The sequence below is a fragment of the Haliaeetus leucocephalus genome, unplaced genomic scaffold (genome assembly GCF_000737465.1).
Source record: "Haliaeetus leucocephalus isolate CR32 unplaced genomic scaffold, Haliaeetus_leucocephalus-4.0 Scaffold849, whole genome shotgun sequence".
Lineage (NCBI taxonomy): Eukaryota > Metazoa > Chordata > Aves > Accipitriformes > Accipitridae > Haliaeetus > Haliaeetus leucocephalus.
This window is the reverse complement of record NW_010973285.1, coordinates 455,533-468,461: the sequence shown is the minus strand read 5'-3', so window position 1 is coordinate 468,461 and position 12,929 is coordinate 455,533. Positions and strand designations below refer to the sequence as shown.

The 12,929-nt window shown below is 36.3% G+C and overlaps 1 protein-coding gene across 2 annotated transcripts in view; it reads right to left on the bottom strand.

Moving 5' to 3' along the window:
• The window catches only part of RFX3 (regulatory factor X, 3 (influences HLA class II expression)), a 123,037-nt gene that overhangs the window by 48,685 nt on the left and 61,423 nt on the right, over positions 1 to 12,929 (bottom strand). For both annotated transcript variants that reach the window (XM_010582767.1, XM_010582768.1), the window contains exons 2-3: positions 9,883 to 10,007; positions 1,444 to 1,541 (exon numbers count right to left, since the gene is read on the bottom strand). In XM_010582767.1, coding sequence (XP_010581069.1) covers positions 1,444 to 1,541; positions 9,883 to 9,999 — 215 coding nt within the window. In that variant the 5' untranslated portion in view covers positions 10,000 to 10,007. The remainder of the gene's footprint in view (positions 1 to 1,443; positions 1,542 to 9,882; positions 10,008 to 12,929) is intronic.

Genomic DNA, 12,929 nt, shown 5'->3' with positions numbered 1-12,929 from the left:
GCAAGTGTTCAGCCATCTCCAGGAAAGCAGGGCTCCACCATGCATAACAGTTACTCGGAAAGACAAACGCCATGTCTCCGAACGTCCCCCCATTCCTTCTTCTTCCCCCAGCTGTATATGCTGAGCACGACATCATATGGTATGGAATATCCCCTTTGGTCAGTTGGGGTCAGCTGTCCCAGCTGTGTCCCCTCCCAACTTCTTGTGCACCCCCAGCCTGCTCTCTGGTGGGGTGGTGTGAGAAGCAGAAAAGGCCTCAACTCTGTGTAAGCACTGCTCAGCAGTAACTAAAACATCTCTGTGTCATCAACTGTTTGCAGCACAAGTCCAACACAGCACCAGACCAGGTACTATGAAGAAAATGAACTCTATCCCAGCCAAAACCAGTACAATAGGGAAGTCTAATGCATATTTAAGATACATTGTTTAGGATTTACAAGTGAGAAGAAAACAGACAAGACAGTCTATGAAAAATGAAGTAAGCAAAATATGCTAGTAGAAATGACCAAAGAATGCTGCCAGTGTTAACATCAGAAGTCTCTGATCTAAATAATAATGCTCTTTTGATTCACTTTTGGATTACCATCAACAAGTAAGTACCTGCAGACAATAAAGAAGCTTTCTAAATCTATTTTCTCCTAAAGCTGGTAACACAGCAAAAATGGCAAAAGGTAGGTAAATGAAAAAAAGAGGTAGAGAAGCTCCTTCCCAAGCAACGTGATCCTACTCTGATGTTTGAGCCAACTTCAAAGCTGGTGCTGCTCCAAGTCAGGCATTAGACAAGGTAACCTCCAGAGGTCCCATCAAACCTAGATTATTCTTTCTATGTTTCTAAGCTCATGTATTGGAGAAGGGAACTTGATGATGAAAAAGCCAGCAGGAAATGCACAATAATGCGCAGAAAAGAGGCTAAAAAAGCAGCAAAAAGAGACAAAGCTACTCTCCTTCCTCTGCCTCTCCTCATTCCATTGGAAAAAAATACTTATTTTATTAAACACAGGAATGAAATTACATTACTACTTTCTTTAAATAATAACTACAGCTGCTGCACCTTTCTATGCATTTGCCACTAGGACTGCAGCCAGGAAGACAGAAGGCTCTGCCTTCTGTCCTGAGGACAGAAGTTACACAGTACGTCCTATGGACAGAAATTACCCATAAACTGAAAGGTACTTTTTGAAGGAATACTATGCTGTATATGTAATTTCATGTAAGTCCACCTAAAACAATCACAAGAATTCTATTTACACAAAAATTCTGCCTTAATAAAAACAAACAGTGTGAATTCAGCTTGTTATCCAAAAAAATATTTCGACAATAAGAGCTTTGACTGAAACATTTCTTTCCAACTTAAAATACACTAGTTGGTATAATCTAATTGAAAATATATATTTAACTTCACATTTTAATAAACATTCAAATTCCAATCATTTGCCAACTTACATAGCTCCATTAGTGTAGACTGTGTCACTTCCCTCCACATACTGAACCTGTGCTGGGTAGACATGCTGTACCTGTTGCACAGTCTGCACTTGCTGTACCTGAAAACAAAACCACCAGAAATGTGGGATCAGAAGGACTGATGCTTCAGTGCATCTAATGGCTTCTAAACAAGATGGGATATCTCTGTTCTCATAGCAAAGAAAGTTACTGTTACAAAATATTTGTGCTGCAAGTCTGGTAAATGGAGCCCTAACATTTAAGATGCACGCTCACAGAGCATACATACCTTCAGTGCCAAAGACAGAACTAACTGGAAAGAGTAACAAGGATGAAACGAAGTACAACCATGCTATGCACCAAGCTGAAGAATTACAATTACTACAAAACAAAGTATCGTTTGGCCACATGTATGCCTTTTCTTATTCCATTTCAATAGTACAAGCCTTAAAATCACAGCTCAAATGGGTTGCAGTAAGTTTAGAAATAAAGGTTCACATTAAGATGGTTTAGCTCTTTTCGAACTTGAGTTAAACTACAGTGGTACAAGCTTTTTTCCCAGTAATGCTTTGATCCAATGTACAATTATGGATCAAAACCCCCAATCTGAGTAACACCTTTCCCAGAATACCATCAGCTATAACAAACTCCAACAAAACCTGGTTTTACCTCAATGAGCTAAACAACAACAAAAGGCAGGAAGGCATGGATTATTTTCACATATATGGCTGAGATGGCATGCCTGTTTTGTAAAAGCACACACATAGACACAAATCAATTCCTTTGATTCATATACTATGTAGGGAAGATCCAGGTTATGCAATTTTCTCTCCAGTCTTAATTTTTTGTCTTCTGCCACCATAAAGATTAAGGATTCCATACTCTACACTTGCCATCATTTAGAGAAGCCGTATTTTGGTTCAAGAGCAGTCCAGAATCTAAAAGATGCAAAAAGACTTACAGACTTCACAGACCAGCACAATTTTAACCAAGGAACTGAATCAAGAAGGTGACAATGCACATATTTAGTACACAGATTTAACATAAACTACTTTTAAGTGACTGTTATTTTTCTCAGATGTTTTGCTATGAGGCAACTTCAGCCTGATCCAGTTGGTCTTAAGGATTGCAAACACTGTAATCCCAGATGAATCCAGGTTTCAGGCATTTGATGGATCATGTCCAAGAGCTGTTTGAGAATACCCTACTTCAATACCTTCAACTCTGCTGTATTTTAAAAAGTTCTGTATATAAGCACATTTTTCCTAGTCTTTTATAGTATTGACTCAGACTGTGAAAGGAAAATCTAGATTTTCACAGAAATCTTCCCTTAGGTTGACATTAAAACCTGAATTCTGAAAAAAGCAAAGCATCTAAGGTTTTGAATGCAGCTATACTAGCATGATAGAAAATCAGATGTTTCTTTCCATTAACAGTAATGAGACATAACGTGATGGTTAAAATATCTACTAAAATCTGATTTCCCCCATGAATAATTACATAAATTAACAAATATACCTGAAATACAATTTCTCAACTTCAAAAAAAAATACTTTAAAGATGTTTTCTAATTATTAAGGTAAGGTACAGCTCTGTACATTTCCTCTCCTATTAATATTTAGTTATTTAACAGAAAGATTCAGTTCTCAAAGTCAACACAAAAAACTCTGATCCAAATCATGCACATTACTAGGCTTTGGAACGATTTTTTTTAATTGAAAAACATAAATAGCTGTATTGTACAAACACCTTTTCAAAGAATTAAACTACTTCTATTTCCATCACCTTTGACTTAATTGCTTAAATTAATTCAAATCATAATTTCATGGAATGGGCTTGATCCAAATCCACTGTAGGAAAGTTATGCCTGTAAGCTTGCTATTAATTAGTACCTCTCCATATTCAAATTTGCCAATTTGTAACAAAACCATCCATTAATGCAGTAATTGGCTAAAATGTTTATGTGCTTTACTGTGTAACATAGATGCAACATATTATAATAGTTTTTAAGATTGATTCTAAAAGTATTTCTTCCTCTTGGGTGACCCAAGTTCTATGACTTTTAATCAACAGGAGAAGGGGAGTTATTGTTGATCAGTCTATTACAGAGCACCAAACTGATCTACTTAACCTACACAGTGAGAGAACATCTTGAAAGCAGGCTTTGTTCTTAAAACCAGTAACTTGTCACCTGCCATGTAATGGATATGCTCCATTTTCTGTCTCAGTAGAACAGCTGGGGAAACACTGTGGAAATGATGCTGTTGTCAGGATGAATTCCATGCTCTTGTCCAACCTCTCCCAAAATGCACTTTGTTCCCTATTCACACACACTGGATATGGCTTACTCCCTATTAAAAAACCCCCACACTGTTTTTCTATTAATAAAGGAAATGTGATTTTCTCCCTCCAACCTGCATACTGATAAAATGGAACTCTACAGTATGTACAAATACAACATTAAAAACTTCCTATCAGTAAATGCAGGTCACATTCGCATTCTGTAGAAGGTATTATATTCTCCCATTATTCTTGGATACAAGCTGCTACCATTTCAAAACCAACAGATTCAGCACAGTGCAAGACCTTTACCACAGAAATGAGAGGATACTGTAGGGACAAAGTGGTATAGAGTGTGTCAAAGCTCAGTGTCTATTGCACAGGAAACTGAAAAATTCCAAAATGTGTTTATTTTCTGATTTGGAACAACAAGAAAAAATTAATATACCATAAAACAAAACATCAAAAGAGGTTAAAATTAAAATTTTCATTCATAAATTTCAAATTTTCACCAATTTTTATATAAATTCTTGATTAGCCTAAATGTCATGGCTATGCAAATAAAGTAACTTATTTTTTAAATCAACATTTAAGAATGAGTACACTACAGTGCTATTAAAACATCTTACCTACTTTTGCAGATCAAAATGTTTTTCCTTTAAATTTTAACAATGAAGTTCAATACAAAAGGGCTACTGAATTAGATTAATTTTTTTCCAATACAGTAATAAAAAGAAGACAGTTTATAAAAAAAGTTATTTTGCTTCAGCTTCTCTGAAACTCAGTATTGCTATGGTTAAATTTATTATGGTGCCCAAAGAAGCTTTAGTCACTACATTGTACTGCAATGTACATAACAACCTTCAGGTAGAGAAAGTTAAGAGGTAAATATTTTTCCTGTCAAGCAATGACAAATAAGTAAGTGGCCTTTAGGATGGCATTGTATATGAAAATTCTGCCATGCTGAAAATCTTGGTTATATGATATCTCCAATACTAATTTTATTTCCTATTTTACTTCATTGTGGGAAAAATATTTCCATGAGAACTAAATCAAGTGCCTCTGGATTTTCTTTTTAATCTTCAACAACAGGAAGAAATGAAATGCATATATCTACTCTCTATGAGCACAAAATTATTTGACAAGAAGTTGGTTAAGTTGCTTAAAACACCACCAAAAAAACCCCCATATTTTGTGGAAATTGAAAAAAAAACCAGTCTTTCTTCTCTTCTGTTTTATTTATTGTTTTCCTTGCGCCTTTTATTAAGCTGTTAAAGGAATTGTATCAGCTATGTTCTTTAGTTTTTAGGGCAGAGCAGAAACTGGAGATCACAGAGAGAATATTCAACATAGATCTAAACCTAAATGGCCTTCTTGTATTAAAAAATACTCTGAGAATTAAATGTTTCAGGCTGAAAATAGAAAACACAATGAAATATTTATTAAAAAGTGACAGTATTTAAATTAAAAAACTGTATGTTCTGGGGTGGACTGGTGAGCTAGTCATGGTAATTGTTATTGTCTGGCTGGAAAACAGAAAATTAACTGACTTGTATAGGAAATAATCAGTTAAGTAGGGTCAGACAGAAGATCTTTCATTCCTCTTGCTTCAGTGATTCTAGCTCGAAATAAATAACTGGAATAGGATTAGAAGTAAGCAGCTGAAATTTTCCAGAACAAGAGGCGAATGAAAACTTATTTCAATATACATGTGTAATTATAATTACTAGTTGAAGGGGAAAAAAAAAGAAAAACAAATTCTATTAATTATACTACCTCAGAGGAACAAATGAGGGACTAAGTTATTTGTATCTATGAGAGTTTGTCAACGAAAATAAAGTGCATAAAAGCATATGGAAATGTAGAAATTACACTGAAGCATAAAAACAAAATTTAAGAGAGAATTTTGATTTCCCATAAAGAAGTGCTTATGTTCAAAGTACTACTAAGCAAAGACAGGGCTTAGAATAGGGCAAAATATGTATGGATTTTTAAACTCCATTTAAAAAAGAACATATAACTATCCACAGTGCCTATGCAAATGACTTGGATGTGCATCATTTTCTGTTCTCAAAGATAAAAATAATTTTTGTACCTTCATTAGTCTGGATTACTTTTGGCAAGCAACATATAAATAGCACATGCTGTAATATTCTAAGCACATTCATATTTATATAATGGCTAATGTCAGTTCATGATTATGTTTCTCATACGCTAAACATGATTTTGCATTAAGAGCAATTTTGATTAGCAGAAGTCTGCATCTTCAGTTAATGATACAATTCGTTGTGAATGCGATGGCCATCGTGTCTGCTGAATATGAAGAAATGCTTTTCTCAACTTCTGATGCATGGAGATACTTTTATAAAATAAATTATATGACTATTTTTAGTTTTATTTCTCCAATCCTTCCACATTGCATGGCATAAACTACAAAGTGAGATTAATTTTGAATCCTTAGAAGCTCACTGCACTGTGCTAAAGAGTGCCTGTTGAAAAAGCAATGATACATTAGTGAAAAATCCCCGTATCTGAGGAAACAAAAGACTAAGAAAACTCCTCGGGCTATTAAAACAGAATTTAATTACACTCCTACCTTTTTGGTCTTTTGCTCACATGTGGGCATGTTTGCCCCCTTACTATTACCCTCTATCCCATCTCAACAGTGACAGCTGCTGTGCTGCATGAAACCAGCTGCCACCAGTGCCACTTTCACCAGAGGGGAAGCCCAGGTTTTCATTAATGGCACCTTTTTTTTCCTATTTTTGGAGCACCACAGCAGACTTTCATGAGCTCCATATTTATACCAGCTATATGCAAATCAGGGATTTGTTTTAGCTGAAAATATAAAAAGTTACTCTTTTGCTGCTTGCTCAAAAGACAGGATGCTTCAGTAGAAACACAGCTGTAGGAAAAAGGCTCTTAGTTCACCCTTCCACTTATTCAGCTTGCTCTTCTTCAGGGCAAAAGCATTTCATTTTGAAAAAGATATCATACATTTTGTGAGCATAAATAAAACACTGATACCATGAAAACAACCCTAAATAATGCATGCATGAGATGTCATTTAAGTATGGTGTATATACAGGAATGGAAACGTGGGAAACAAAGAACTCACTAGGCAAAATGAAATACTATACCCTGCCTTAATATTAATTAAAACCAAATTAATCTAAAATGGCATTATTCACTAAAAAGTACTAATAAATTACTATAAACATGATAATACAGAAGTTTCAGCATATACCAACTTGTTGCATATACACAGACACTAATGTTACAGTATCTCTGAATTTAACAAAATTCAAGAAGTGCTCTATTGTTTTAGTAAATTATATTCATAAGATAATATAATCCAAATGTGAATAGTCACATGTATTTTGGATACAGCTGACATTATTATGTCTCTTATAAACCATAGAAAAAAATGAAAGCATATCTTATATATTACGCACTTAAAACCTTCCCTCCAACTTTCAACATTGCTAACTTTGAATGTGCAGAAATAACAAGCCCTCCCTCCGTCATCAAAAGAATAATTTTATGAAATTAGCACTCTTTCTCCTGATTTTCTTTAGGCAAATTGGCCCACTCCTATCAAATGTACATAAAGCCGATATTAACTTCACGCAAATGTGACCTATACAGAGATAATTCCTCAGGGTAGATTACACCTACAATTTCCTCCACACAGTGATTTTCTTGTTGTTTGATATTCTTTTTTTTTTTAACCTGACAATTGAATTGCCTATCCCATCTACACTCTTCATCATATTTCCTGCTAGCATACAACATTCACATCTTCACTTTTCCTTTTCTCCTCACTACACATTCACTTCTGTAATCTATCCTCTCTCTCTACAAAATCTCCCACACATACCGTGTTTTAATCACTGCAGTACTGTCTGCATTGGATTTCCCAAAATTCTTGTTGCATCTTCAATCCCTGCAAAATTTTGAAGAAACTCCTCTTCCTTGGCTGGGTTGATCCCTTAGCTTTCCTTTCTGAAACATTATGCTAACTGCTATGGTCAGTGTTAAGAGTTAGCTGGAAAAATATAATCTAACATCCCCATAGGGAAAAATAATACAAAATAATGATGGAGTATTCAACGAAAGGGAATACTCAGAAGCAGCAATACTAAAGGAGATGTATGTAAGATTGCAATATATGATCAAGCAAGAAAAAACCAATCTACTCCTGGGCTTCTGTATTTTGACAGGAGTATTACATTAATAAAGGACAACTGGAATAATTTCAGAAAAGATGCAGATAGTCAGTGACAAAGATTAATGCTTTATCTATGTGGGAAAATAAGGAGCCAATTCCATCCTAGAAGTTTTCAGAAAGGTAGAAACTTTACACAAGCTAAGTTTATAAATACCAAAGCCCGGCTCATTTTTCATTTGCTTGTCACAAAAATAGAACAGAAATGCATAGAAGATCCTATCCTTACAGTTCAATGAATCCAATCATTAGAACTACAATACTGTAAAGTATCCTGCATGACACTAACTGGTTACCAGTCTTCAATCTCTCACACTGATCAGTACTTCACATAGATAAAATTCAGTATGCAATGTTAGACTATCATATGTATATCTTATTTGCTTAAAACAAGCAACTGTGTAGCACTACCAAATTGCCATCTTTTATCTGAAAAGCTGAAATACAGGAATAACAAAGAACAAATCACATAAACTAGATCTATTAAACATCTGTCATCATGAAAGAACATAAAAATCAGTCAAACTATCAGATCATATTTCATAAAGAAAAAAAGCCTTGCATTTCACAAACCTTACAAAAGAGTTAACCAGACAAAATCTCCTACAAAGTTTAGCTAAGTTCAAGCATCATGGAAGCTTCAATTAAAACCTAACATAGTATTCAAAAGCCTCTATCCTAATCAACATTCAAGTAAAGAGAAAGCAAGCTATTTAACAGTCTGAACTCAGGAGAAAATATTTCAAACAAGACTTGATCCTCTAGCGGTGAATTCTCAGCAAATACACAAAGCCAAGAATTTAAATAAAATCTTTTAGGTCCAAACTCAATGCTTTTCTGCATCAGTTTTCTTAAAAGCAAGCTTGCATCCTAAAAGATACATCAAGATATAAGCAGAAACTATAGTAATGGAAGTATAAGGCATTATAAATTGAGTCTGCACATCAGGAAAAAAATGTTAGTGAGATGTATAAGACTGTGGAACATATACATAAAATGCACCACCTAGAATTTTAGAACTAAACTTAACAAATGCTGAAAAATTTAATTTAGGGAAAAGTGCTCCACTGGCACAGAAACAAATTACACTATTTAACAAACTATGTCCAGTTCTCGTATTATTGATTCTGAAACTGTGAAGTCAGTTTTTGACGAAAAACAACTTCAGATGTCACCCAGAGTACCCATCACAGGGACAGCTAATTTCTGTGTATTCTGGAAAAGTCTTGGATAGCTGTCATGGCTTTCACATTCAGTCCCTGTTTTCTACCTCCATACTTTTCCTTTTTTCCTCTCCATTTTCTTCTGTCACCACTCTTTCCAAAGCTTCTGGGTGCCACATAGGTGAGTGACCGTCTCATGTAACAGGTGTGCACTGTGCTGGCTGCTACAGAAGTCTTTTTACTTCTCTGGCAAGTGCACATCACGAATTACCTATTGTCATACCACAAACACTTTCATAACATTGTGCAAAGATCTGCAGGGATTCAAGCCTAGAGATGCAATGGACAGTGCTTTTCATTTTTACATTTGTATTGCACTTACTTGGACATCTGAATGAAAGGAGAAATGATATAGCCAATGATATCAGAAAGATACTCATTATTCATTATTTAAAGGAAAAAATGTAAATATTCAGTAACATAAATTAAAGTACATTTCTATGAGCTATTACATGAATTCCATAATAACCTACAGTTAGAATCACATATGTGTACTACTGGTGCTTGTCAGATGCTCCAATTAAGGAACAGATCCTGAAAACAGCTTGCCTTTCTCTGACTATTTTAAGTCCAGCAAAATAAAATTGATAAAAGCAGAGCAAAAGAACTCATTTAGCACCCTTGTACAAAATCAAGTTCTTCACTACATTGTCAAGAACTATTCTTCCCGCAATTTTTTTTTTAATCTTCCCAAAACTAACAGCCACCTACCTGCTGCTGAACTGGTACCTGCTGTACTACCTGTGTGGGCACTGCTGCCTGGCCAGCCACAGACGTCTGTAAAGTCACAGTCGAACCTGTATCCGACCCAGTCTCTGATGTCTGCATTGTGATCTCTGAATAAAATTAAGACATAAAATTAAAAGGTTAGTGTTAGTGCATTAATTTTTTTATTTCGTCACTTATATTAGTACACTTATTTGTTGCTCATCTCTATTTGGATCTTAAAATTAGCTAATACCAATCGTGGTTATGAGCCAAAAGGTTTTTCCCACTACTAGCATATGAGTTAGTACAAATGGGTTTTTATCTTACTTTTATCTTACTTATATTCAAACTATCTTTTATTTACATGTGCAGAAACATATCACTTCTCTGAGTTTTGTCACTTCAGGAATAACTCAGAAAAATCAGCAGCAAATCTTTTCTTGGCTTGTAAATAACTGGTCATCATTCAAAACTGTTTTTCCCTGCCTTACTGAATTACACTAAAAACTCTCTACATTCAAAATCAAAGTCAAACTTCTAGCAGGCCACAGACTGAAGGGCTGTAATCTGCAAAGCAAACTGTGAAAAGCATTTAATGAGTCACAGTGAAAAAGCAACTCAAACAACCTTCTTCAGTAGAAAGCATTAAAGCAGCCACTGTAGTTAAAATCTAAGAAGAAACTTTTCAATACTAAAACATATAGAAATACATACACAGTAGAAAAGTGCCTAAGATCGTGGCCCTGACCTTTAAATGGAACAATGGAAATTTGGATAGAATACAGAAAAGGTTTGGGAATCAAGGAAAATGCCTTACAAAGAAAACTTATCAGGAAGACAACCAAGAATGACTTATGTCTTCATAGGAAACATTGACTGGAAACTATGCGATTCCTCAATTTTGCACAGCATAAATGACAATACAATTGACTGGGTGACAAACCAAAATGAATTCAAAATCAGGAATTACTTTTTTTTAATTCGTTTTAAGCAGTGGATGATTAACCGGTGAAAATAATAACCACATGAGGCAGGTTCTTCTTCACTTGGTACCTTCAAAACAGAAGACTATGCTTCTGTGAAGAATTACAGTAAACAAATACAAATTACTAGTCTGTAAACCAAATGTTCTGTGATCTAAAAATTTTACTGCCCTTAATCTCTATTCATCTCTATTAGCTACAGAATACTTTGGCAACCTGAGGACCAATGTCACTAGAAATGAGTAGCATTATCATGCATAATAAAAGAGGTTTATATGAAAAAATATTTAGAATGCCCTACCCAGGTGATTTTTTCAGTTTAACTGAACAGACCCAGATGGCGGAGAGGGAAGAAGCTGGACTTTAATTGCCCCCTGCCTCCCAACAAATAACAAACTGCCCCCCTAAGAAAACCCTACAATATTTTTTGAGACAAAACCATAATAAAAATGTGTCTATTCAGGGGCATATCAATATATAGTAGGAGGAATTCATTACCGTACCAAAAAAACCTCAGAGGCAATCACAAAATTCAGTGTTCTCCTTGCTTGACAATGGAATCAGCTGCAACAACAGACCTTCCTTTCAAGGCTGGGTTCCACAGCAGTTTAAGCTGATTTAAAGCTGGGTTTCTGCAGTCCCTCCCTCCTCTGACTCACTTTGCATTCAAATGTAGTCACTGCAAAGCAGGAAACAGGTATACAAATTTGGGATGGGGATGGGGATGGAGAATAGGGGCAGGACCTTGATAACTGGGACCATCATTAGTTTAAACTCCATGGAACCATACCTATGGTACCTGACAGATTTAACTGCTTCTTCTAAAATATTCAGGAAGATTGAGAAATTGTTGATCAAACCTATCTGAGATTAAACAACAGACTCTCAGACTTATGACGTTGACTGAACCCTCTACTTCTTTCCAGCATGCCTGACAAAAATCAGGATACAAAAAGAATAGAAAAAAGGAGCAGAACTTCACAGATGACTATTGAAATGTTAAAAATCCTAAAATGGATGTCCGCAGGATAAATATGGAGGAGTTGAAAGCTACTGTGCGGCTGGAAAGTTACAAAAGTTGGTGAGATGAATCCCATGACTGGAGTGTGGCTATTGATGGCTACAACCTGTTCACAAGGGATAGGCAAGGAAGGAGGGGTGGAAGGGTTGTCCTCTATGTCAAGAAATGGATAGATTGTGAAGAGCTGTCTCTGGAAAATAGCCATGAGCAGGTTGAAAGCTTATGGGTAAGAATTAAAGACCAAGGCAATGAGGGGAACCTTGTGGTTGGTGTTTACTACAGGCCACCTGATCAAGGGGAGCCTATTGATGAAGCCTTCTTACTCGAGCTGCAGGACACATTGCACTCACCGGCTCGTCCTGCTGGGGGTGTTAAACCACCCAGGCATCTGCTGGAAAAGTAGCACAGCGAGCTGTAGGCAATCCAGGAGACTCCTGAAGTCCATTGAGGATAACTTCTCAAGCCAGGTTATAGACAGCCCTACCAGAGGGGATGTGATACTGGACCTGTTGGTCACCAGCCCAAGTGAGCTAATGGGTGATGTCAAGATTGGAGGCAGCCTGGGCTGTAGTGATCATGCACTGGTGGAGGTTGCAGTCCTGAGGCATATGGTCAGGTGAAGAGTAAAGTCAGGACCCTGAATTTTAGGAAGGCAATCTTCCAGCTGTTCAAGGAGTTAGTCAGGAGGACCCCCTGGAAAACTGCTCTCAGGGACAAGGGAGCAGAACAGAGCGGGCGGATCTTCAAGGACGTTTTCCATAGAGTGTGAGAGCTCTCGATCCCCAGGTGTAAGAAATCAAGAAAGGAAGGCAAGAGACTGGCATGAGTGAGTCAAGACCTGCTGGTCAAACCAAAGCGCAAGAAGGAAATGCACAGGCAGTGGAAGCACGGACAGGTATCCTGGGAAGAGTATAGGGATGCTGCCCAGTTGTGTAGGGATGGGGTCAGCAAGGCCAAGGTGTGGCTGGAGCTGAACTTGGCAAGGGGCACAAAGAATAATAAAAAGGGCTTCTATAGGTATGTTAGAAAAGGAACGTCAAAGAAAG